A 27,775-nucleotide genomic window follows, 5' to 3' on the forward strand; every position below is an offset into this window, starting at 1 on the left:
TTCTTCTCCTCTTTTCTTTTTCCTTTTTTTTTTGTTTATTATTTTTTTTATTAACGGAGAAGTAAATGAAAAAGAAACAAAAAAAAAAAAAAACGTAAGAGAAGGGAAAAAAATGATGTAAAATTTAATGTATTTTTATTAAAAAATTATTTTTTCTTTCCAAAATTTTATTTGTGTTTGTTATAAACAAAATTTATGTTTCTTTTCACAAAATTTTGTATTTTTATTAGAAAAGAATCAATAATTTTAAAAATTAATATTTTTAAAGGCTCAATTAAAAAGTAAAATGTTAAAGAGTCATCAAAATATATTTATTTTGATCATCATTTAGTTATTAATTCAATTTTTTTAGTTTAAAAATTCAATAACATATTTTATCACATACTTTTAAACATTAATAACTAAATAATGACTAAAATTTTTTTTGGGATAAGTATGGTTTTGGTCCCTAAAGTTTAGCGCCAGAATCGAAACCGTCCATCATCTAATTTTCAATTTAAAATCGTTCTTAACATTTTTTTTCGTATTAAAATCGTCCTTTTTAATAAATTTTTTTATATTATTCCTAAACTACCCCCTATTTTAATAAAAAAGTTATAAAATTAAAAAAAAAACGTGTTGTTAGGGGGGAGGGGAAACGCGTCGGGGATGGGGGAAAGGAAAAGGGTAAGAGGGAGGGGAGGGGAGGGGAGGGGAGGGGAGGGAAAGGGGAAGCCAGTCCCCCACCGCTGCGCCCAGCGCCTCACCGCCAGCTGCGCCCAGCCCTCACCGCCCAGCCCTCATCTCTTCGCCCAACCCTCACCGTCGCGCCCAGCCCTCACCGCCTCACCGCCCAACCCTCATCTGCTTCACCTTCTGCATCTGCTTCTTTGTGCTTTGAATTTTTTATTTGGCTTTGTGCTTCTCTGTTAATTTGGCTTTGTCTTTGAATTTTCTGCTTCTGCTTCTCTTTCTTGTTGAATTTTCTGCTTCTGCTTCTCCATTGTTGAATTTGTGCTTCTGCTTGTTGAATTTGGGGGTGGGGAGAAGGGGAGACGGGGAAGGGAAAAGGACGCGGGGTGGGTGGGGGGAAGGGGAGACAGGAAAGGGGAAAGGACGCGGGGTGGGGGTGGGGGTGGGGGTGGGGGGAAGGGGAGACGGGGAGACGGGGAGGGGGAGGGGACGCGGGGGTGGGGGTGGGGGTGGAGGAAAGGGAGGTGGGGAGGGGGAGGGGGAAGGGGAAAGGGGGGAGGGGGACGGCGGCGGCGTTGGTGGTGGTGTTGGTGGTGGTGGTGGTGGAGGAGGTAATTGTGTTGGTAGTGATAAGGGTATTTTTGTCCAAAAAAAATAAAAAAGGACGATTTTAATACGAAAAAAAACGTTAAGGGCGATTTTAATTCGAAAATTACAAGAGGGACGATTTCGATTCTGGCAAAAAACTTTTGGGACCAAAATCATACTTATCCCAAAATTTTTTTATATCCCTAATATTTCTCAATTATATTAGAAATTTACAAAATACTTATTTACATCTATATTTTTAAGTTTTATTTCTTTTGTTCCAAACTAACTACTACATATTTCTTTTGGTCAACATTAGGGGATTAAAATGAGTCTAGCCAAGCGGAACTTTAGTTTTAATGAGCTTAATTTATGTTGTAAATAGACGATCTATGTCTGGTCCTATTATCTTTTATAGTTTTTTTTTTATTCAGACTCAAGTCCGATCTGTTTAAAGCCTATAAATCCACGAGTCTATTTGAAAAACTTGTTTTGTGAATTAGAATTCAAAAACAATAAACTTAAAAAATTTAAATTCACTTTAAAGCTTGACAAACTCACGAGCCTATTGATTAGTATTTCTTAGTCACATATCATAATCATACTTATAATTCATAAACTTTTTTTTAAACAAAAAAATTACTATTGACTATTGATTCTTTTTAGTCTTGTTTTGTATTTAATATAAGTGAATAGTTAAAAGTTTAAACTAATAATAATTTATTTTTACAATACAACAACAACAACAACAACAACAACAACAACAACAACAACAACAACAATAACAACAACAACAACAAAGCCTTGTCCCACTAGGTGGGGTTGGCTACATGAATCAAACGACGTCATTGATGAGCTCTGTTATGTACCATGTCTACAGCGAGACCATTTACATGTAGGTCTCGTTTGTCCATCCTCCATCTCATCCACCCTCCTGACGGGGTGCTCTGTCGGTCTTCTGCTTACATGTCCAAACCACTTGAGACGCGATTCTACCATCTTTTCCACAATGGGTGCTACTTCAACTCTCTCCCTTATATATTTGTTCCTTATTTTATTCAATTGCGTATGACCACTCATCTATCTCAACATCTTCATCTCTGCCACACTTTGCTTATGTTCGTGCTCCCCTTTGGCCGCCCAACACTCTATACCATAAAGCATAGCCGGTCTTATAGCAGTGCAATAGAATTTACTTTTAAGTTTTGAAGGCACTTTTTTTGTCACATATAAAACCAGATGCACTTCGCCATTTTGACCTACCTGCTTGGATCCTATGATTTACATCTTGTTCAATCCCTCCATTATTCTGTATGATGCATCCAAGTGATACTTAAAACTTTTAACTTTTCGTAGGATGTTTCTTCCAACCTTCACCTCTATATTAGGGTTTTTCCTTCGCAGACCGAACTTACATTTCATATATTTCGTCTTGCTACGGCTTATGCACAGACCATATACTTCCAGAACTTCTCTCCATAAGTCCAACTTTTTATTTAGGTCTTCCTTTGACTCTCCCATAAGGACGATATTATCGGCAAAAAATATGCACCATGGCACAGGCTCTTGGATGTACTCTGTGAGTACTTTCAAGAGCCTAAATCTAGTCTGTTTAATAAAATGAGCGAGTCAAGCCAAATTTAAAATGAGCTGAGTCACGAACTACTGTGGAATCACTTACACCCCTTAGTCAACAAATTTGGATTCTCTAAATTTTGAATTTTCACTTTAGAAGGTAAAGTATGATCTCTTACTGTTGAATAGTTTCTCTCTCATTTTTTCTTAATCCTACCTATGAAATAAATAATGAGAGATCACATTTTATCTTCTAAAATAAAATTCAAAATTTAGAGGATCCAAATTCAGTAGTCAACACCTAAATAACTCAACTCAGACAGGATCGGTATTTTTTTTTTGTCATTGTCTGGAGCCCAAAAGGCCCAGACCAAACACCCCCATAACCCAACCCGACCCAGACTTGGAGACCCTTCTACCCCAAAATTGCATGCTGCAACTGCGTTCCATTTTCATGGCTAAAACACCCAAAGATCGACACTGCAATGTTGCCTCTCCATGTAAAGAAGATGCTGCTCCTGCACCTCATCGTTATCGTGTCGATTGCTATCCGCCATCGTCGTTGGGATTCCTCACCGTATTTCCTTCATCGCCACTAGCTTCACCTCCATCTTGGCCATGGCTTGAAATTCGTAACTTCTCTCTAATCAAGTCTGCTGGGATGAATTCACTCTCTGCTACACTTCTTGGAAAGCACTCTTGATCGCCGTCTACCTGATGCTGCCGATGGGTACTCCTGTTGACCGTGCCATAGTTCCTCAACCCCAATCGCCTTCCCCCGTCGCCGCTTCTCATGGCCCTCCAAATTATTCCTCCTTACAAACTCCTCTCTCTTCCATTTCCGTTAAGCTTGCCCACTTTGACGGTTCTTGAGGCTGATATTGCTGCTTGCTGTTTTGAGATTCATCATCAGCTTTGACTTGGCATTGCTGTAAATTTTGGTTATTGTTCCTTCCTCTTCCAACGGGGCCTTGGCTTCCACCTTCGCTATCACCTCTTCTGTCAACTTCATTTTTCAAATTGCTTGCATATATGCTTGTGATTTTCTCTTTAAGCATTGGACTTGCTCTTATTGCCTCTCTGTTCAAAATCATCCTGACTGTCTCTGGTGGTTCCAAGCACCATCGAGATCCTAGATTATTCGTTGCAGCCAATTTAGCTATGGAGTGCGCTAAAGCATTACCTTCTCTAGGTACCCACGTCATACCACATTTGTCGGAATTCTCCATCAGCAAATTAATGTCTTGAAGTATAGGTTGTATTTCACTTATATTACCTTTGGACTTGACGGCTTGTGTTAAGGTAAGTGAATCAGTCTGAATGATTACTTTTTTCATTTGCATGTTTTTTGATATTATCAGAGCATTCCTAACTGCCATTGCCTCTGCTGCCAATGCTGAACTAGCCTTGATCCTTATTGCAGACCCTATAATCATTTTTCTCCTGTGATCTTTAACTGCTGCTGATATTGCTCCACTTCCAGAACTCTTGTTATATGCTGCATCAGCATTAATCTTGACCCAATTCAATGGTGGTGGTTTCCAGGTAATCCTCCTAGCCCTGTCCCTTTTAGTTGTCTGTGATTCTACTCGTTGTTGTTCTTCCTTATCTATGAAGTCTTGTTCATTTAGTCTAGCTCTCATTATAGTTGTCTTTGGATTGATGCTGACATGTTGGTGAACTGCCTGATTCCTTGATTTCCATATTTTCCATATTAGGAAAGCTAGTTTGCTGATGAGCCTATCTTGACTTTCTCTTCCCTCTTCTCTAATTCTTCCTATCTGTTTAAGCATCTATGCACCGAAACTTGTAACTGTTTGTGGTGTTGGGCTACATTGAACTTGGAATCCAAATCATGCTGCCCTAGTCCATGAACATAATAGCATGGCATGCTCTGTTGTCTCTAGTTCCTGTAGACAAATAGGATACATAGGACTGTTAGTAATTTTTTTCTTATACAAATTAGCATACACTGGCACTATGTTGTGGACAGCTTTCCATAAGAACATCTTGATTTTTTGTGGGACCTAACATCCTCATATTTTCTTCCATAAGTTTTTCATATCCTTACTTGTCGAAGGGCTCCCTACACCAGCCTCTGAAATCTCTTTTCTCGCCACCTTATACCCTGACCTAACAGAATACCTGCCATCAAATGTATGAGGCCAGATAAATCTATTTTCTCTATCAATAATACTTACTGGGGTTCTCATAATTTTTTCCATATCTTCTTGCCTGAACCAGGTAGTAAGCTTACTTAAATCCCACCCTTCCCCCTCCTTTAACAAATCTTTTACATATTCAACTTCAGGCCTTCTGCATTCCTGTATTTTATTTATTCCCAAAATCCAATTGTCCTCTCAAATTCTCACTTTAGTCCCGTCTCCTACTATCCATCTTTCATTCCTTTTCAAAAAAGTCCTTTCCTTGAACCAAGCTTTTCCATGTCCAAGAGGAGTTCCTTGTATTCTTTACATCCCAAAAATTACCATTCGGGTAGTACACTGCTTTAAGCACTTTCATCCAGATGGCGTTTGGACTCTCTACCATCTTCCATGCTTATTTCGCTAGGAAAGCCAAATTTTGAATGTAAAGGTCCTTGAAACCCATGCCTCCCTCTTTTTTGCTTAAGCTAATCTTATTTCAGCTCTTCCAATAAATTCTCTTATCCTTTCCGTTTGAAGCCCACCAAAATCTAGCTACTCTGTTACTCAATTTTTGACAAAATTCTTTTGGAAACCTAACAATACTCATAGCATATGATGAAATTGCTTGTATCACTGCTTTGATTAATACTTCTTTGCCCGCTTGATTTAAAAGCTTTTCTTTCCATTCTCTCAATTTCTCCATGACCCTGTCTTCTATCCATGCTAAGGCTCTGTTCTTGGACCTTCCCCATTGAACTGGAAGCCCCAAGTACTTTCTAGGATTTTCCCAAAAGGCCATATTCAGAATCTCCTCTATATTCACTCTTTTTTTGAATAGATATTTGGCTCCCAAAGATTATGCCATATTTTTCCAAATTTATCCTTTGTCCCGAAGCCTCTGTAAAGGAATTAAGGATTGAAATCAGTTGGTATAGTTCATCCTCATTTGCTTCTGAGAAAATGATACAGTCATATGCAAAAAAGAGATGGCTTAGTGTAGGTGCTGAGTGAGCTACTTTAATGTCTGATATTCTTTTATCTTTCAGAGCCTCCTCCATAAGTATTGTGAAAATCTCGGCTGCAATGATATACAAATATGGGAAAAGGGGATCCCCTTGTCTTAGACCCCTCTGAGGTTTAATCTTTCTTGATAACATTCCATTGATTTTAATCTGTATGTAACTCGTCTCACACATTCCATAGCCCACTTTACCCACATAACATCAAAACCAAAAGCCTTCAGGGTGGCTTCAATAAAATTTCACTCCAACATATCATACGCTTTATTCATATCCACTTTAATGGCCAAATTCTTTGATCCCCCATTCCCTTTTCTACTCAAACTATGAAAAATCTCTTGCACTATGACAATATTATCTTGTATCAACCTCCCACCCACAAAGGCACTTTGAGTTGGGGATACAATCTTGTCCAAAAATTTTCTCAGCTTCATCACTATGACTTTTGAAATAATTTGGTACACGAAATTACAGCAGTTAATCGGTCTCAACTAATTAAGAGTTTCTGGCTGCTTTACCTTCAGAACCAGGACAATAGTGATTTTGCAAATTTGTTCATTTAGTGATTGATGAGCGGATAATTTATACGCTTTTTGACATTGTTTTTAGTATGTTTTTAGTAGGATCTAGTTACTATTAGGGATGTTTTTAATAGATTTTGTGTTAAATTCACATTTCTGGACTTTACTATGAGTTTGTGTGTTTTTCTGTGATTTCAGGTATTTTCTGGCTGAAATTGAGGGACTTGAGCAGAAATCAGATTCAGAGGTTGAAAAAGGACTGCTGATGCTGTTGGATTCTGACCTCCCTGCACTCAAAGTAAATTTTCTGGAGCTACAGAACTCGAAATGGCGCGCTTCCAATTGCGTTGGAAAGTAGACATCCAGGGATTTCCAGAAATATATAATAGTCCATACTTTGGCCAAGAATAGACGACGTAAACTGGCGTTCAACGCCAGCCTTCTGCCCAAATCTGGCGTCCAGCGCCAGAAAAGGATCCAAAACCAGAGTTGAACGCCCAAACTGGCACAGAACTTGGCGTTCAACTCCACAAATGGCCTCTGCACGTGCAACACTTAAGCTCAGCCCAAACACACACCAAGTGGGCCCCGGAAGTGGATTTATACATCAAATACTTACTCATGTAAACCCTAGTAGCTAGTTTATTATAAATAGGACCTCTTACTATTGTATTAGGCATCTTTGGACGCCTGGTTCTTAGATCAGAGGGGCTGGCCTCTCGGCCATGCCTGGACTTTCACTTATGTATTTTCAACGGTAGAGTTTCTACACTCCATAGATTAAGGTGTGGAGCTCTGCTGTTCCTCAAAGATTAATGCAAAGTACTACTGTTTCCTATTCAATTCTTCTTATTTCTCTTCTAAGATATCTATTCGCACCCAAGAACGTTATGAAGGTGATGATTATGTGTGACGCTCATCATCCTTCTCCCTTATGAACGCGTGCCTGACAAACACTTCTGTTCTACATGAATTAAGCTAGAATGAGTATCTCTTAGATCTCCTAACCAGAATCTTCGTGGCGTAAGCTAGAATGATGGCGGCATTCAAGAGAATCCGGAAGGTCTAAACCTTGTCTGTGGTATTCTGAGTAGGATTCAATGATTGAATGACTGTGACGAGCTTCAAACTCGCGATTGTTGGGCGTTAGTGACAGACGCAAAAGGAGGGTGAATCCTATTCCAGCATGATCGAGAACCGACAGATGAATAGCCGTGCCGTGACAGGGTGCGTGAGCATATTATTCACTGAGAGGAGGGGATGTAGCCACTGACAACGGTGATGCCCTTGCATAAAGCCAGCCATGGAAAGGAGTAAGACTGACTGGATGAAGATAGCAGGAAAGCAGAGGTTTAGAGGAACGAAAAGCATCTCCATTCGCTTATCTGAAATTCCTACCAATTATTTACATAAGTACCTCTATCCCTATTCTATTATTTATTATTCGAAAACTCCATTATCACTTTATATCTGCCTGACTGAGATTTACAAGGTGACCATAGCTTGCTTCATACCAACAATCTCCGTGGGATTCGACCCTTACTCACGTAAGGTATTACTTGGACGACCCAGTGCACTTGCTGGTTAGTTGTATCGAAGTTGTGACAATCATGAATTAAGATCAGAGCACCAAGCTTTGGAGCCATTACCAGGATTTGTTTGAGCCTGGAGATCACAATTTCGTGCACCAAGTTTTTGGCGCCGTTGCCGGGGATTGTTTGAGTTTGGACAACTGACGGTTCATCTTGTTGCTCAGATTAGGTAATTTTCTTTTTATTTTAATTTCAAAAATTTTTCAAAAATATTTCTAAAATTTTCTCATCTGTTTTCGAAAAAAATAAAAATATTTTCAAAAATTTTATTCAAAATTTTTAAGAATGAATTCTAGTGTTTCATGAAGAATGTTGAAGCCTGGCTGGCTGTAAAGTCATGTCTAAATTTATTTGGACTGAGGCTTGCAATTTGTTATCAAAGAGCAATATACTCTCGTGTTAAAGACTGAAGCTTGGCTGGCCATTGGCCATGTCTAGTGTTTTGGACTGGAGCTTTCTTTGAAAGCTTGGCTGGCTAGTGAGCCATGTCTAATTCCTGGACTGAAGCTTTAGACTAAGAATGCAAGATTCCTGGAATTCATATTAAAAATTTTGGAATCCTTATTTTTTCTTTTTCATATAATTTTCGAAAAAACCCAAAAAAAAATTAGAAAATCATAAAAATCAAAAATATTTTTCTGTTTCTTGTTTGAGTCTTGAGTCATATCACAAGTTTGGTGTCACTTGCATATGCATCTAGCATTTTTCGAAAATATCATGCATTCATAGTGTTCTTCATGATCTTCAAGTTGTTCTTGGTAAGTCTTCTTGTTTGATCTTGATGATTTTTTGTTTTGTGTCTTTTCATGTTTTTCATATGCATTCTTGAATTCTTAGTGTCTAAGCATTAAAGAATTCTAAGTTTGGTGTCTTGCATGTTTTCTTTGCATTAAAAATTTTTCAAAAATATGTTATTGATGTTCATCATGACATTCAAAGTGTTCTTGGTGTTCATCTTGACATTCATAGCATTCTTGCATGCATTCATTGTTTTGATCTAAAAATTTCATGCATTGCATAATTTTCATGTTTTTCATAAAAATTTCAAAAATAAAAAAAAAATATATCTTTCCCTTTTTCTCCCCTCAAATTCGAAAATTTGGATTGACTTTTTCAAAAATTTTTAAAATCAAGTTGTTTCTTATGAGTCAAATCAAATTTTCAATTTGAAAATCTTATCTTTTTCAAAATCTTTTTCAAAAATCAAATCTTTTTCAAAATTCTTAGTTATTTTCGAAAATTCCAAAAATATTTTTCAAAAATCTTTTTCTTATTTTTATACCAAATTTTCGAAAATAACATAATCAATTAATGTTTTGATTCAAAAATTTGAAGTTTGTTACTTGCTTGTTAAGAAAGATTCAAACTTTAAGTTCTAGAATCATATCTTGTGATTTCTTGTGAATCAAGTCATTAATTGTGATTTTAAAAATCAAATCTTTTTCAAAAACTAATTTCTATCATATCTTTTCACAAATATCTTCTTATCTTATCTTTTTCAAAAATATCTTTTCAAAATATCTTTTCTAACTTCCTAACTTCTTATCTTTTCAAAATTTGTTTCAACTAACTAACTAACTTTTTGTTTGTTTCTTAACTTTTTCAAAACCTCCTAACTAACTCTCTCTCTCTCATTTTCGAAAATATCTCCCTTCTTTTTTCAAAAAAAAAAAATATCTTTTCAAAAATATCTTTTCTAACTTCCTAACTTCTTATCTTTTCAAAATTTGTTTCAACTAACTAACTAACTTTTTGTTTGTTTCTTAACTTTTTCAAAACCACCTAACTAACTCTCTCTCTCTCAATTTTCGAAAATATCTTCCCTCTTTTTCAAAAATTTCTTTTTAATTAACTAATTATTTTTATTTTTTATTTTTGAATTCAAAAATTTTCGAAAAATACTAACTAATTTTCAAAAACCAATTTTCAAAAATCACTAACTCTTTTTCAAAATAATTTTCGAAAATTATTCCTCCCCCATCTCATTCTATTTATTCATTCATGTCCTAACATCTCATCTCACATTCCAATCCTCACAGTTGTGTTTCTTCCTTTACATCACATCCTTTATCTCCCCCTCTTCTTCTACTTACAAAGGGATCCCTATACTGTGGTATAAAGGATCTCTATTATTATTATCATTTTTCTGGCCATTCTTCCTTGTCATATGAGCAGGAGCAAGGATAAGAACATTCTTGTGGAAGCAGATCCAGAACCTGAAAGAACTCTAAAGAGAAAATTAAGAGAAGCTAAAATACAACAATCCAGAGATAACCTTTCAGAAATTTTCGAACAGGCAGAGGAGATGGCAGCCGAAAATAATAATAATGAAAGGAGGATGCTTGGTGACTTTACTGCACCTAATTCCAATTTACATGGAAGAAGCATCTCCATTCCTGCCATTGGAGCAAACAACTTTGAGCTGAAACCTCAATTAGTTTCTCTGATGCAGCAGAACTGCAAGTTTCATGGACTTCCATCTGAAGATCCTTTTCAGTTCTTAACTGAATTCTTGCAGATATGTGATACTGTTAAGACTAATGGAATAGATCCGGAAGTCTACAGGCTCATGCTTTTCCCTTTTTGCTGTAAGAGACAGAGCTAGATTATGGTTGGATTCTCAACCTAAAGACAGCCTGAACTCTTGGGATAAGCTGGTCACGGCTTTCTTAGCCAAGTACTTTCCTCCTCAAAAGCTGAGCAAGCTACGAGCTGATGTTCAAACCTTCAGACAGAAAGAAGGTAAATCTCTCTATGAAGCTTGGGAAAGATACAAACAGTTGACCAAAAAGTGTCCTTCTGACATGCTTTCAGAATGGACCATCCTGGATATATTCTATGATGGTTTATCTGAGCTATCAAAGATGTCACTGGACACTTTTGCAGGTGGATCCATTCACCTAAAGAAAACGCCTGCAGAAGCTCAAGAACTCATTGACATGGTTGCTAATAACCAGTTCATGTACACTTCTGAAAGGAATCCTGTGAGTAATGGGACGCCTATGAAGAAGGGAGTTCTTGAAGTTGATACTCTGAGTGCCATATTGGCTCAGAATAAAATATTGACTCAGCAAGTCAATATGATCTCTCAGAGTCTGCATGGAATGCAAGCTGCATCCAACAGTACTCAAGAGGCATCTTCTGAAGAAGAAGCCTATGATCCTGAGAACCCTGCAATAGCAGAGGTAAATTACTTAGGTGAACCTTATGGAAACACCTATAACTCAACATGGAGAAATCATCCAAATTTCTCATGGAAGGATCAGAAGCCTCAACAAGGCTTTAACAATGGTGGAAGAAACAGGGTTAGCAATAGCAAACCTTTTCCATCATCAACTCAGCAACAGACAGAGAACTCTGGACAAAACGCTTCTAATTTAGCAAATCTAGTCTCTGATCTATCTAAGGCCACTGTAAGTTTCATGAATGAAACAAGGTCTTCCATTAGAAATTTGGAAGCACAAGTGGGCCAGCTGAGTAAAAGGATCACTGAAATCCCTCCTAGTACTCTCCCAAGCAATACAGAAGAGAACCCAAAAGGAGAGTGCAAGGCCATTGACATAAGTGCCATGGCCGAACCTGTGAGGAAAGGAGAGGACGTGAATCCCAAGGAGGAAGACCTCCTGGAACGTCCAGTGATCAATAAGGAGCTTCCCTCTGGGGAATCAAAGGACTCTGAGGCTCATCTAGAGACTATAGAGATCCCATTGAACCTCCTTATGCCCTTCATGAGCTCTGATGAGTATTCCTCTTCTGAAGAGAATGAGGATGTTACTGAAGAGCAAACTTCCAAGTTTCTTGGTGCAATCATGAAGCTGAATGCCAAATTGTTTGGCATTGATGCTTGGGAAGTTGAACCTCCCTTGTTCATCAATGAACTAAGTGATCTGGATCAACTGACATTGCCTCAGAAGAGACAGGATCCTGGAAAGTTCATAATCCCTTGTACCATAGGCACCATGATCTTTAAAGCTCTGTGTGACCTTGGTTCAAGGATAAACCTCATGCCCCTCTCTGTAATAGAGAAACTGGGAATCTATGGGGTACAAGCTGCTAAAATCTCACTAGAGATGGCAGACAGCTCAAGAAGACAGGCTTATGGACAAGTAGAAGATGTATTAGTAAAGGTTGAGGGCCTTTACATACTTACTGATTTCATAGTCCTGGATACTGGAAAGGAAGAGGATGAATCCATCATCCTAGGAAGACCTTTCCTGGCCACAGCAAGAGCTGTGATTGATGTTGACAGAGGAGAAATAGTCCTTCAATGGAATGAGAACTCCCTTGTATTCAAAACTCAAGGATCTCCCTCTGCAACCATGGAGAGGAAGCATGAAAAGCTTCTCTCAAAGCAGAGTCAACCAGAGCCCCCACAGTCAAACTCTAAGTTTGGTGTTGGGAGGCCACAACCAAACTCTAAGTTTGGTGTTGAACTCCCATATCCAAACTCTAAGTTTGGTGTTGGAGGGTCTCAACAAAACTCTGCACATCTGTGAGGCTCCATGAGAGCCCACTGTCAAGCTATTGACATTAAAGAAGCGTTGTTGGGAGGCAACCCAATGTTTATTTATCTAACTATATTTTTCTTGGTTATGTGTCTTTATAGGTTCATGATCATGAGGAGTCACAAAATAAATATAAAAATTGAAAACGGAATCAAAAACAGCAGAAGAAAAAATCACACCCTGGAGGAGCATCTGTCTGGCGTTCAAACGCCAGAATAGAGCATAGTTCTGGCGCTGAACGCCCAGAATGGGTGCATCCTGGCGCTGAACGCCCAGAACAAGCATGGTTTTGGCGTTCAACGCCAGAAATGGCAGCAAAGGGGCGTTGAACGCCCAAAATGGGCACCAACCTGGCGCTGAATGCCCAGAGTTGTGTGCAAGGGCATTTTACATGCCTAAATTGGTGCAGGGATGTAAATGCCTTGACACCTCAGGATCTGTGGACCCCACAGGATCATCTCAGGATCTGTGGACCCCACAGGATCCCCACCTACCTCATCATCTCTCTTTCCATTCATGATCATCCCTTCTGTTTTCCATTTACCACTCACATCCATACACCCACTACCTTCAAAATTCAACATCTCTCTCCCACCCAATCCCACCCATATGGCCGAATACACACTCTCATCCATCTCCTCCATATCTTCTTCTTATTCTTCTATTCTTTCTTCTTTTGCTCGAGGGCGAGCAACATTCTAAGTTTGGTGTGGTAAAAGCATAGCTTTTTTTGTTTTTTTCCATAACCATTGATGGCACCTAAGGCCAGAGAAACCTCTAGAAAGAGGAAAGGGAAGACAAAAGCTTCCATCAAGGGTCTATAGCTCAGTGGTAGAACATTTGACTGCAAATCAAGAGATCCCTGAGATACCTCAGGGGATACATTTTCTTCCACACAATTATTGGAAGCAACTAAGGGTGGAACATCAAGAGTACTCCATCATCCTTCATGAAATCAGAGAAGATCTAAAAGCAATGAAGGAGGAGCAGCAAAGACAAGGAAGAGACATAGAAGAGCTCAAGGACATCACTAAGGTGGACTCATTCCTTGTTCTTATTTTCTCTGTTTTTCGTTTTCTATATTATGTGCTTATCTATGGTTGTGCCTTCATCACATGATCATTAGTAGTTAGTAACTTTGTCTTAAAGATATGAATGTCCTATGAATCCATCACCTCTCTTAAATGAAAAAATGTTTTAATTTAAAAGAACAAGAAGTACATGAGTTTCGAATTTATCCTTGAACTTAGTTTAATTATATTGATGTGGTGACAATGCTTCTTGTTTTCTGAATGTATGCTTGAACAGTGCATATGTCTTTTGAAGTTGTTGTTTAAGAATGTTAAATATGTTGGCTCTTGAAAGAATGATGACTAGGAGACATGTTATTTGATAATCTGAAAAATCATAAAAATGATTCTTGAAGCAAGAAAATGCAGCAAAAAACAAAGCTTGCAGAAAAAAAAATAGGCGAAAAAAAAAATTAGAAAGAAAAAGAAAAAGCAAGCAGAAAAAGCCAAAAGCTCTTAAAACCAAGAGGCAAGAGCAAAAAGCCAATAACCCTTAAAACCAAAAGGCAAGGGCAATAAAAAGGATCCCAAGGCTTTGAGCATCAGTGGATAGGAGGGCCTAAAGGAATAAAATCCTGGTCTAAGCGGCTAAACCAAGCTGTCCCTAACCATGTGCTTGTGGCGTGTAGGTGTCAAGTGAAAACTTGAGACTGAGCGGTTAAAGTCAAGGTCCAAAGCAAAAAAAGAGTGTGCTTAAGAACCCTGGACACCTCTAATTGGGGACTTTAGCAAAGCTGAGTCACAATCTGAAAAGGTTCACCCAATTATGTGTCTGTGGCATTTATGTATCCGGTGGTAATACTGGAAAACAAAGTGCTTAGGGCCACGGCCAAGACTCATAAAGAAGCTGTGTTCAAGAATCATCATACTGAACTAGGAGAATCAATAACACTATCTGAACTCTGAGTTCCTATAGATGCCAATCATTCTGAACCTCAATGGATAAAGTGAGATGCCAAAACTATTCAAGAGGCAAAAAGCTATAAGTCCCGCTCATGTGATTGGAGCTATGTTTCATTGATAGTTTGGAATTTATAGTATGTTCTATTCTTTTTATCCTATTTTGATTTTCAGTTGCTTGGGGACAAGCAACAATTTAAGTTTGGTGTTGTGATGAGCGGATAATTTATACGCTTTTTGACATTGTTTTTAGTATGTTTTTAGTAGGATCTAGTTACTTTTAGGGATGTTTTTAATAGATTTTTTGTTAAATTCACATTTCTGGACTTTACTATGAGTTTGTGTGTTTTTCTGTGATTTCAGGTATTTTCTGGCTGAAATTGAGGGACTTGAGCAGAAATCAGATTCAGAGGTTGAAAAAGGACTGCTAATGCTGTTGGATTCTGACCTCCCTGCACTCAAAGTAAATTTTCTGGAGCTACAGAACTCGAAATGGCGCGCTTCCAATTGCGTTGGAAAGTAGACATCCAGGGCTTTCCAGAGATATATAATAGTCCATACTTTGGCCAAGAATAGACGACGTAAACTGGCGTTCAACGCCAGCCTTCTGCCCAAATCTGGCGTCCAGCGCCAGAAAAGGATCCAAAACCAGAGTTGAACGCCCAAACTGGCACAGAACTTGGCGTTCAACTCCACAAATGGCCTCTGCACGTGCAACACTTAAGCTCAGCCCAAACACACAACAAGTGGGCCCCGGAAGTGGATTTATACATCAAATACTTACTCATGTAAACCCTAGTAGCTAGTTTATTATAAATAGGACCTCTTACTATTGTATTAGGCATCTTTGGACGCCTGGTTCTTAGATCAGAGGGGCTGGCCTCTCGGCCATGCCTGGACTTTCACTTATGTATTTTCAACGGTAGAGTTTCTACACTCCATAGATTAAGGTGTGGAGCTCTGCTGTTCCTCAAAGATTAATGCAAAGTACTACTGTTTCCTATTCAATTCTTCTTATTTCTCTTCTAAGATATCTATTCGCACCCAAGAACGTTATGAAGGTGATGATTATGTGTGACGCTCATCATCCTTCTCCCTTATGAACGCGTGCCTGACAAACACTTCTGTTCTACATGAATTAAGCTAGAATGAGTATCTCTTAGATCTCCTAACCAGAATCTTCGTGGCGTAAGCTAGAATGATGGCGGCATTCAAGAGAATCCGGAAGGTCTAAACCTTGTCTGTGGTATTCTGAGTAGGATTCAATGATTGAATGACTGTGACGAGCTTCAAACTCGCGATTGTTGGGCGTTAGTGACAGACGCAAAAGGAGGGTGAATCCTATTCCAGCATGATCGAGAACCGACAGATGAATAGCCGTGCCGTGACAGGGTGCGTGAGCATATTATTCACTGAGAGGAGGGGATGTAGCCACTGACAACGGTGATGCCCTTGCATAAAGCCAGCCATGGAAAGGAGTAAGACTGACTGGATGAAGATAGCAGGAAAGCAGAGGTTCAGAGGAACGAAAAGCATCTCCATTCGCTTATCTGAAATTCCTACCAATGATTTACATAAGTACCTCTATCCCTATTCTATTATTTATTATTCGAAAACTCCATTATCACTTTATATCTGCCTGACTGAGATTTACAAGGTGACCATAGCTTGCTTCATACCAACAATCTCCGTGGGATTCGACCCTTACTCACGTAAGGTATTACTTGGACGACCCAGTGCACTTGCTGGTTAGTTGTATCGAAGTTGTGACAATCATGAATTAAGATCAGAGCACCAAGCTTTGGAGCCATTACCAGGATTTGTTCGAGCCTGGAGATCACAATTTCGTGCACCAGTGATCCTTCCTTAAAAAAGTTCTTAACTACTGCGGTTACTTCCTTTCCTACAATCTCCCAGTGTTTTTGAAAAAACAGGCCATTAAGTCCATCAGGACCTAGAGCCTTAAGGCTGCCTAAGCTAAAAGCTGCATCTTTAATCTCCTTATCAGAAATATCTTCAATAAGACTATTATTCATCTCTTGTGTTACTCGTTTTGGAATTTTACCAATGCAATCCGCCATTCTGAGATCTTTAGTGGCTTTGAACAAACTTTTAAAATACTTTTCAGCCATCTTCCTCACCTCATCTTCTTCACTTATCCATTCCCCATTTGCATTTTTCAATCTTTCAATCCTATTTTTGTCCCTCCTTTGAACTGTAGACGCATGAAAAAATGCTGTATTTTTGTCTCCCAACCTCAGCCACTTGATCCGGGCTCTTTGTCCCCAGAATTTTTCTTCCTGCTTCCAAAGAAAGGTGGTTCTTCTCTTTAATTTCTTAATTTCTTCTTGTCTATCCTCTGCCAAATCTAAGCTCATAATCTCTTGTAGTTTTGCTTTCATCCTCTCGATCTCATGGTCTGCTCTCTTGAACGTCACTTTACTCCACTTTCTTAATTCCCTCTTACTTCCTTCTATTCTCTTAATTAATTTGTTCCAGTTCTCATCTTCTAGTCTGCCTTCCCTGCCCCATCCCTTTCTAATAATATTTTCACACTCATCATGATCCTCCCAATATGCCTCATATTTAAATTCCTTTCTAATCTTGACCTTTGGTTCAAACCTCAAAATTAGAGGAGTATGATCCGAGCTAATAGATGGTATAGCTGTTAACACAGCATTTGGATACATTCTCCTCCATTCCCACATGGATAGGCCCTGCCAATCCTTTCCCTAGTAATAAACCCATTCCTAGGGTTACTAAACCATGTAAATTTCATACCTTTCAAGTCAAAATCCATAAGCGCATTAGTATCCACAAAATTTCTAAACACCAAAATCTGATTTCTTGATTTAGGGTGCATGCCTCTTTTCTCTTCTTAATTTAAAATTTCATTGAAATTCCCTATTAACATTCTCGGTTTATTTAGATTACATTCTCTATGGATAATTCTTTCCATAATTCTTTCCTTCTCTGTGGATTCGGATGCCCATAAACAAAATTACACTCCCATTCATCTCCATTCTTATATTTAATAGTAGCTTTAATATAATTAAGACACCAGGCATAAACATTAATACTGATATTATCATTCAAAAATAAACATAATCCACCAGACAAACTCCGGGATTCTACACAAAAAGCTTTATCATAATAGATTTTTCTCCTAATTCTATCAACAGTTTTTTCACTGGCTTTAGTCTCCATCAAAAAGATAATACTCGGCTTAAACTGTCTGCAGAGGTTCTGCACCTCCGCCACTGTCGCAGGCGCCGCTAACCCGCGACAGTTCCAACTTATGCAACTCATGATTGCAGGTGGGGCATGCTAAGGCCCGCCTCCTCAGCCATGTTTTGTATGTTCAGGTACCTTTTCTTCCTTGCAGCTTTTTCTGACTCATATTCTTCATCTTGCATGCTCTTTATTGTTGCCTTTGGCTTCGTGATCTCCCTCTTCCTCTTCAAACTCAGTTGCATTCCCATACTCTGTGCTAATTTTACTTCCCAATTCCCTGCTGTATCCATTAAATCAGTTCCACCATCAAGCTTAATTCCTTCTCCTTCATCTTCACTTGGCAATTCAACATCATAAAAATCTCCGTTGCCACTGCATTGCATTATTTTTTACATTGGTTTCCTGTCCTTCCATTCTGCATCCCTCTTATCTCTGAATTCCCAGATTTCCTTTCCTTTCCCTACCTTTTCGGTCTTCCTATTGTTTTTTGTTTCTCCCGTGTTTTCTACTTAACTCCTTATCTTAGCTCCTTTTCCCCATTTCTCCTTCAACATATGCATTATAGTAGGGCCTGTATTTGCATTCTGTTTCTACTGTCTCTGTATATTCTGGGCTTTTCCTTCCCTTAGATTGTCCTTCACCATGTGTAGTCCATCATTGTTACCTTTTGGTGGGTTTTGCTCAACTTCCATGCAGGTTATATTTTTTGATTTAATGGGCCTGTTGGCCCAATTATTCCCAACCTCTCTATTTAACTTTTTTTCCTTAGCCTCGTGAAATTTTGTTTTTAACTTGCCTAACTTGAGAAAATATCTTCCCAATTCTCCTAACTGCTCCAAATCTTCATTCTCTAACACAAATCCTTCCAGTTGCTGATTTTCCAGACCTTCTCCTACCTGCTCCTCTGCACCATGACTCTGTGCTACTCCATCTCCTTGATTTCTGCTTGCAACCTCCTTCCCTCTTCGTCTCCCAATGCTTCCCATTCCACCAGTGACACTTTCAGCTGAGAACTGTAGATCCTTACCTTCCTTTCCAGCCTGGTTGATTGCACGCGCCTCTTGTTCTCCCTCTTTACTATCTGAAGTTTCTTCCCCAGTTCTCCATGCCTCCTTGTACATGAGTGATTTTGCCTTGTTAACTCCAAGGCCAGCTGAATATCTGGATTTACTTGGATCCCAGCTTGCCATAGCTTGAGGCCTCTGGCAGTCCTTCCTCCCATGTCCCAATAATCCACACTTCAAACAGTAGCTATCCTGAATTCTTTCATACTTAAATTCAATCCAGGTATTTGGTAAGTCTTCTCTGGCCAGCCAGAACCCAGTTGGTAGTGGCCTTGTTATATTCAAAGCTACTTTCACCCTGAGAAATGATCTTTTCAACATATTGCTGCTTTTTGGATCCTCTGTTTCCATTGTTATTCCTATCTTGTCTCCAATGATTCTTGCAGTGTTATTGTTGAGATATGCCTGTGGGAACCCATGCATCTGCACCCATAATTCCATTTTATCATGATTTACCTCATGTATGGATTCCCTCTGGTTCCACATCTGTTAAGTTAACTAGCTGCCCTCTTATGCTCCATACTCCTCTCTTCAATATTTGAAGCCCTTTTCTCTGATCTTTGAAGCTGATAAGGATCTTGTTCCTTCTTACCTCCAAAATAGCAACACCTTGTGGATTTCCCTATATCCCATAATAGCATTCCTTATCACCTTGAAACTTAGTTCTTTCTCCGATATTATCTTGCCCACCAAGTTGATGTAGTTAGATTTGTGTTCCTCTTCTAATCTCTGGTTAATTGCAATCACTTTTCCTTCTATTGGTTCCAAACCAAAAGTTGTCATGCTTTTGTACTGTGTATTTTATGTGTGGTGTGTAAATAAGCTGGTTGTGTGAGTGTTGATATGTAATACTTGCTGATTCAGTGTTATATGCGGATAAAATTATGGCTAATCTAACAGGTTTTCTTGTTGTAGGTTGGTTTTGCTGGAAGGGCTGATATTCAAGTACCAGTTCGACTAGAACCTTACGTTCTAAAAAGCTCTCCTCACGAGAGAACTCGCTCTCCTGCTGAGAGATTCACACTGACACGTTGGATCGGTATTATGGATTTGTGGAAAATGGCAATGTCATGAGTATTGGGCTTTGAAAGTTGGTTAAGGTATTTGGGCTGTGGGTTAAGGCTCTTTCTCTGACAGCCCAGCCAAAAGAAAAAAAAAAATTTAATATGTGTAATTAAAGAGCTTTCTTGACTTGGCTGTAGGGACACATTTTTCCTTTGTCCACCAAGGCAAACCCCTTCTTCGGGTACTGACCGGGAAAATGCTAAGAAAAGAAGTTACATTTATCGGAAATGAATCTTTTTAATTTTTTTTAACAATTAAAAAAATAAATTGTAATTTTTTATTATTAATTTTATAAATAAAATAAAAAAATAAAAAATAAAAAAATTACATTTTACTCTTTCAATTAAAAAGATCCATTCCCACATTTATATCCTATCACTATTAAAATTACCAAGTTAATTGCTTGCTTGGTTTAAAAAACAAAAAAAGAAACGAGTCAAGTCTTCATATCCACATAGGTTGGTCAATCATGCAATTTCCTTGCAATCACAGGGAGCGCTCACACTCTTTCTGTTTTCCAACTTTTGATCTGATCTCATAATTCCTTTCTTTTAACTTCCTATATAAATTACCTAACATGCATTGCTTTGTAATTGCAGTAAAACACCACACCCATGGCACACGCCATTGTTTCCAAGTCCTCCAAGTGGTTATTCTCTAGCAAGACTACCTTCTTCCTCTTCTTCAAGTTAGCCTTTCCATGTTTAACTCCTCCTCCTCCTCGCACAGACACAGCATCTGAGTTAATTATGCCATCCAATTCCAACATGCACAACACAAAAGAAGATGACAAACTCAGAGACGTTTTTGATCACTTGGACGTTGACAAAGACGGCAAAGTCTCAAGCAAGGAGCTCGTGGATTATTTGGGGTCGGTAGGCGAGTCGGTGAACCATAAAGTGGCAAAGAAGATTGTGAACGAGTTTGACTCCGACGGGGATGAGTTGCTTCATTTTGGGGACTTCGTGAGACTGATGAAGCAAGAGGACAATGGCGACTTGGAAGATGTTCTAAGGAGCGCGTTTGAGATGTTCGAAGTTGAGAAAGGTTGTGGCTGCATAACACCCAAAGGGTTGCAGAACATGTTACACCAATTGGGGGAAGTTAAATCTCACCAAGAGTGCGAGGCCATGATTCGACCATTCGATCTTGATGGCAATGGATTCCTTGATTTCCATGAGTTTCAGCAAATGATGTCACCGGTTCCTTGATCCCACCTATTTTCCAAATTCAACTTTTCTTTTTTTTTTTTCTTTAAAAAAAATATATATATTTTCATGTGAAAGCCAAAGTTGAATCACAGTTTAATACTCAAATAATTTTAAATGTATGTCGCTATGTAGTTTTAAAATGTTATTCCTGCAAAAATTATATGCATACTGATTGATGTACTGATGTACATATATTATATTAAGGAAAATGTAACAACAGAGTAACTTCTTGTGAACGTTCATCTAGAAGGCTTACTTCACCACAACGAACAGACCTACCTATTCTCATTGCCTCTGAATCAGAAAGTAAACAACAAAAGAAGGTCATACTCCAACGATTTTTTAGTCCTTGCAAGCCAGTAGACTCATTCTCTCATTCTGTGCTTCTCTTTTTTTCGAATTGAAGCTATCACTATAACAAAGTAACAAACAAATGGTGTTAAAAATAATGAAGATTTCGTTAATATAGTACACCAGAAAGGGATGATGATCAAGAATCAAGATGCCTTGTCACTTGTCAGTTTGCCAATAAATATTATTTAGCAATGACTATATTCATTGGTTTGACCAATTCTACCCTTCTTTGGGTTTAGGATTACGGTGTCTGGATCCAATTGCAGCAAAGGAGTGACATCATCGGCAGAATCATTGATGTCGACCCTTATTATCATAATTTGCTGATAGTAACGTGAAACTAATAGAAATAATAAATAATTTTATCACTTTTTTAATCCAACCCGCGTTTGCGCTATATATTACGTATTCTGATATGAGAAATATTAGTCTATCATATCACGAGTCTGAGTCCAATGGATAATACTATTGTTCTCTTCACACTAAGCTTTCTTCTTGTATCTTCAAATGGCATCATGTCACAGCAGAATTATTCAGGAAACTCAGTACTAAATTGCAGCAACAACGACGCAGAGGGTCCTTCTTCAGATTTCCTATACACCTGCAATGGATTCCAAAAATCTTGCTTAGCCTTTCTCATATTCAAATCCCAAACTCCTCACAACACCATTGCCACAATCTCCAACCTCACTTCCTCAAACCCAGAGGACCTTGCAAGGTTCAACAACGCCTCTCATTCCACACTGTTCCGAACCGGCAAAGAAGTCATTGTCCCTCTCAATTGTTCTTGTCCAACCAGAGAACATGATGATGATTATGATGAGTACTATCAAGCCCAAACCACATACGTTCTGCCAAAAGATCCAACATATTTTACAACAGCAAATGATACCTTTCAGGGATTAACCACGTGCGATTCTCTCCAGCGTTACAATACTTATGGGGTTCTTGATTTGCATCCTGGCATGGTGTTGCACGTGCCCCTCAGATGCGCTTGTCCGACGGCGCGTCAAGCCGGTAGCGGCACCAAGTATTTGCTGACCTACTCGGTTAATTGGGGTGATAACATCTCTAATATCGCAGCACGGTTCCATGTCAACGCAAGTAGTATGGTTGATGCCAATGGTTTCTCCTCAGAAAATGAAATGCTCTATCCATTCACAACTGTCCTGATTCCATTAACAAGTGAACCCAACAGCACAATAACCAAAGTTCAAAATGGTCAACCACCTTCTCCAACTACTCTTTACACTGTAAGAAAGGATAAGAAAAAGACAAAAAGAAAAAGAATCATAGTTGCTCTTACTTCCTCGGCGAGCTTCTTGTTTTTTCTGTTTGTCGTTTTATCTCTAGTGTTTGTGCGTAGAAAGAGATTAGAAATTTTCTTCAGGGGAGATAGAAGAGGCAGAACAAAGCAAGTGTTTTCAGAACAAATACGTGAAGGGTTAGCAAGCATTGAGCTTCTTTCCAAAGTGTACAAGTTTGATGAAATTAAAGAAGCAACTGAGAATTTCAGTGCAAGCAACAGAATCAAAGGCTCTGTCTACCGTGGGGTATTTGGTAAGGAGAGGGAAATCATGGCGATCAAGAAGATGAATTTGGGTGCCTCTAAAGAAGTGAATTTGTTAGGAAGGATCAATCACTTCAACCTGATAAAGCTGGAAGGTTACTGTGAAAAAGATGGATCCTTCTATCTTGTTTTTGAGTACATGGAAAATGGTTGTTTGAGAGAATGGCTTGGGAGAAGAAACAGAACCATAGAACACCAATGTTGGAGAAAGAGGATTCGGATTGCTGTGGATGTTGCAAATGGACTTGAGTATCTTCATAACTTCACAGATCCTTGCTATGTTCACAAGGCCATAAACACTGATAATATATTGCTAAATAAAGATCTAAGGGCCAAGATAGCGAATTTCACTCTGGCTAAAGAATCAGATAGAGAAGTAACAAGCTCTTGTTCTTATTACACATCCCATGTTGTGGGAACCAGGGGTTATATGGCTCCAGAGTATCTTGATTCAGGGAGAGTCACATCGAAGATGGATGTGTATGCGTTCGGAGTGGTGCTGTTGGAATTGATCACCGGCAAAGATTCTATTATTGTGCAGGATGATGGAAGTGAGACGATGCTTTCATCAATCATATTGAATCTCATTGACAAAGATGATGCAGAAGAGAAACTCGGTTTGTTCATTGATCCTAGTCTCGTGGGAAACTGTGAGAAGGTCTATGCAATTCAGCTAGTTAACCTAAGCCTAGCATGCTTGGTTGAAGAACCTTCAAGGAGACCAAACATGGCAGAAGTGGTCTCGAGTTTGCTTAGAATATATACAGAAATTGAGACAAGAACGTCACCCTGCCGCATCAATGACAGTGGAAGCACGGAGAGGTGAAATCGTACTGCATATGTTTGTTTACTTAAAGTAAATGTAAAATTTTTATGCTCTGAAATTACTTTTCTGCAAAACATGGCTAATATGTGTAATAAGCATTTTAGAATCATTATTTGTACATTAATATTTGAACTCAAAATGTTGTCAAATCCATAATTTTTTGGCTGTCAAAATAATTACTTACTCTTGCAAAAAAAAGTTAAGTGGATACTTGATATCACCTTCTACTGTTTTATTTCGTTAATTTTCTTAACTCAACATGAAATATATGTGAAAGAATTCAATAGAGAATCAAATTAAAAGACTTGAATGAAAAATATTACTTATGCTTTTCACTTTTCAGTTTGCATATGTGAAATTATCAAAACAGATTCGAAATGAAATTAAATAAATCTCTATGTTAATTTTTTTTAAAAAAATAAAAGATAACTAAAAAATAATTATGCATTTCTGTATGCTTCACCGCCAGCGCGGCAGCGCCATGTGGTTTTTACTTTTTATAACCAAAAAAAGATAAAAAAACAAAAAAAAAAAAAAAAGAAAAAAACAGAGCGACTCAATAGCAGGGAACCCACAGAAGGAGAGAACCGCCCCTATTGCAGCTTGCTACGGCCACCGTTAACAATGAACTTTCTTCGTATTCAGAAAATCCTAAAACCACTCTGAATTTTTCATTATATATTCTACTTTTCGATGTACAACAACAACAGCGTATCGATCCCTATCTCCGACCACGAATCCGACGAACATGGTGGCGTGCGGGTTCACACGCGACGGAAGCGTAAGATAGTGATTCACAGAGGAAACCACGACTTCAGAGAAAAAGTGTTGAGGAAGTTACTTAGACACTGGATCCTAATCATCATTCTTTTAGCTTCGGCTTTGTTTGTGTTCGAGGCCTTCACCATTGGTCGCAAACCTGATTCCACTGTCACCTCAGAGCTACGAACTCCAAATAAAAATGGTGGAATAAAGTCAATAAACTCGCAACTTGCATTGGGAAAGGAACCCCAACATGACAACTTGAATCGGCTCGATCCACCGCGTAAGTTCTCAGTTATTGTTACCAGCACGCAAAAACTTGCAATTGTAATTGTAATTAATTATGATTATGATGTCTGATTTGATTGATCCTGGTAGGTTGCTTGAAGCTTCTGCCAGTTGAAGAACTTGAACACCTTGATATTCCTGTGACAGAAGAGTCTAATGGCCCTGTTAACCAGGTTCTATATGTTTCAGAGGGAGAGTCTTCTTTGGTAGGACGGAATGCTACCTTTTCTCTTGCGAGATTTAATTTGTTTACTGGAAATCAAACATTAGAGCAGAGAGATACAAGTTTTGAGGTCATTATCTGTTTATCCTTATTTATTTTAAGACCTAATATTTGAATATTATTAAACGGGGAGATGGATTTCTCCTAAAGTTGTAGCAAGGATTTACATGGTTTTGTTACTTGAACTTTTTAATATGCTTACTATGCTCATATTATGCTCTGTTTTTCTTCATATAGATTAAGGAATCTATGATGGTACATTGTGGTTTCTACAGTTTAAATGGAGGGTTTAAGATATCTGATGAAGATAAAACTTATATGCATGCTTGCAAAGTTGTGGTTTCTACTTGTGCATTTGGTGGTGGAGATGATCTCTATCAACCTATTGGGATGTCAGAGGCCTCACTTAAGAAGGTTACTTGACTAGCATAAGAGTTTCATTGTTATTGTAACTTAAAAGTCACCAATCTTACCTTCCAAATATGTTTAGTGGTATGCAGGTCTGCTACGTAGCATTCTGGGATGAAATCACCTTAAGAGCACAGGAATTGGCAGACCACCGAATTGGAGAAAATGGATTTATAGGGAAATGGAGAGTTGTGATTGTGAGGGATCTTCCTTTTGTTGATCAAAGGCTGAACGGCAAAATTCCCAAGGTATTCAATCTTTAAAATTATTTCATTCTATTAAAAATTTCCCTTGTATATAATTCTGTATTTGCCCATATTCTTGAATTATTGATGTAGAGGAATAGTTTTTCTTTCCATTTATATATATGTTCAATAAAATAGTGAGCAGAACGAAGTAGTTGTGTAGTTATTTGAATTTTTTACTTTTATGGCAACACTCACATAAATAAATGTTAGTATGCAAGTAAGACCTTTGCTGCTCTGTTATTCTTTACCTTTGCTTCATCTACTTGATTCAACTAGTTTGTGTGCCTATCTTCTAGATGTTAAGCCACCGCCTATTTCCTCAAGCAAAATTCTCTATCTGGGTAGACTCAAAGTCCCAATTTAGGAGGGACCCACTAGGTGTGTTGGAGGCACTTCTTTGGCACCCACATTCAGTATTTGCCATATCTGAACATGGAGCTCGCAGTAGTGTCTACGATGAGGCTAAGGCTGTAGTCAAGAAAAATAAAGCCAAGCCAGAGGAAGTTGAAGTGCAGTTGAACCAATACCGCAAGGATGGGTTGCCTGAAGACAAAAGATTTATTGGAAAGAAAGGTGCACATTGCTATACATTTCCCCCCATTATTAGCTAAAATAGCTTTGACTTTTTAAGTTTTAAGATTTGTTTTCCCTGTTCACGAAAGCATACCTTGCTGTTCTATTCACCTAGAATATCTTTATGCAATCATTTTCTTATGACTGAACTAGATGCTAATCCTCTGTTATCTTTATGCTAATCCTCTCATTGAACATATCAAAACTTGTTCTGTGCAGCTCTGTGTGAAGCCTCTGTTATCGTGAGGAAGCATATGCCACTAACTAATCTTCTGATGTGCCTCTGGTTTAATGAGGTGGTTCGATTCACTTCTAGGGATCAACTCAGCTTCCCATATGTCTTATGGCGGCTTAATGCTTTCAAATACATCAATACATTCCCTGTCTGCACCCGCAAGGATTTAGTCAACAGCATGGGCCACATCCGCAAGGCCAAGCCTTTGCAATTACAAAGATAGTTGAATGGGGACGGCCTACATGCATTTATCTTAACTCATTCTTTAGTTCGTTCATTTGATTAGCCATTTGAACTAGATATATATTTTTCTACCCTCATCTCTCGCTTGATCATTCATTCAATATTCGGTGTATGGTTATAAGTTGGAGAAATTGTTCCGTGATCATTGAGGTTGAATATGTTTCATCACCATTTATTAAATGACATTTTTATCTTGATTAGTTGATTAGAGCACATTTACGTTGATGTACCATTACCACATAAGTATTTATATAATATGTGATCTGTCCGTTTTAACTCGGACTAGCACCCTCAAAGTAATGGCATATGATTATAACTTGGTTACGAAATATACATTTATTCTAGTTATAAATCCTAAAAGAAAGGTTAAGCATAGTTATAAAATCTGATACACAGGTATGTTTAGACTTGAGTGAAAAGTAACACTACACTTGCTTACTTGGACGTTCGAGTGTTTTTTGCAGGTACTCCCGACATTCTGGAAGCAGGAACTGGAGAGATATTGGCTCATAGGACTCTACCTCCGTACAACAAGTAAAGTTTCCAGAACAATTTGTATATTCTGATACTGTTAACTCTGATTAGTTGATTACTGAAAAGATCTCGTTTATCTTTTCCCGTTGGTTTAATCAGATGCTTTAAATATATATATAATTGGATGACTTATTTAGGAGGAGAATGGAGTGTGCCCTATGTTTTTGTCTTGGCCTTTAACCCCTCCCCCCCCCCCCCCCTCTTCTTTTTTCTCTCTTTTCTTTCAATTATTAGAGGAATTCTTTCATGTTTTTCTGTCTAAAATATATATTCATGTTTTGGGAACATAAAAATTCATTGATTTGGTTATACCTGGGATCAAATAATGGCATGGAATTAGCATTCAAA

The 27,775-nt window shown here is 38.3% G+C and overlaps 3 protein-coding genes and 1 pseudogene across 3 annotated transcripts; 3 read left to right on the forward strand and 1 right to left on the reverse strand.

Moving 5' to 3' along the window:
• Positions 1-4,698: 4,698 nt before the first annotated feature.
• Positions 4,699-17,297, reverse strand: LOC148554015 (uncharacterized). Its single transcript, XM_088494947.1, has 3 exons — positions 16,522-17,297; positions 4,907-4,980; positions 4,699-4,745 (listed from the first exon to the last, which is right to left on the reverse strand). The coding sequence occupies exons 1-3, from the start codon at positions 17,295-17,297 to the stop codon at positions 4,699-4,701; spliced, it is 897 nt and encodes a 298-aa protein (XP_088351073.1).
• Positions 17,298-20,514: 3,217 nt separating this feature from the next.
• On the forward strand, positions 20,515-21,405 carry LOC107608218 (putative calcium-binding protein CML41 pseudogene; annotated as a pseudogene).
• Positions 21,406-21,964: 559 nt separating this feature from the next.
• LOC107607608 (lysM domain receptor-like kinase 4) lies at positions 21,965-24,004 on the forward strand. The gene has a single exon (XM_016309540.3). The coding sequence runs from the start codon at positions 21,973-21,975 to the stop codon at positions 23,911-23,913; it is 1,941 nt and encodes a 646-aa protein (XP_016165026.1). The 5' UTR covers positions 21,965-21,972; the 3' UTR covers positions 23,914-24,004.
• A 370-nt stretch (positions 24,005-24,374) lies between these two features.
• On the forward strand, positions 24,375-27,189 carry LOC107610162 (putative hexosyltransferase MUCI70). Its single transcript, XM_016312254.3, has 6 exons — positions 24,375-24,958; positions 25,054-25,256; positions 25,424-25,600; positions 25,687-25,842; positions 26,139-26,415; positions 26,635-27,189. Exons 1-6 carry the CDS (start codon positions 24,607-24,609, stop codon positions 26,871-26,873), a joined length of 1,404 nt encoding a protein of 467 aa, XP_016167740.1. The 5' UTR covers positions 24,375-24,606; the 3' UTR covers positions 26,874-27,189.
• Positions 27,190-27,775: the final 586 nt, after the last annotated feature.

Source organism: Arachis ipaensis, chromosome B7 (genome assembly GCF_059453495.1).
Source record: "Arachis ipaensis isolate K30076 ecotype BB chromosome B7, ASM5945349v1, whole genome shotgun sequence".
In the NCBI taxonomy this organism is placed as follows: domain Eukaryota; kingdom Viridiplantae; phylum Streptophyta; class Magnoliopsida; order Fabales; family Fabaceae; genus Arachis; species Arachis ipaensis.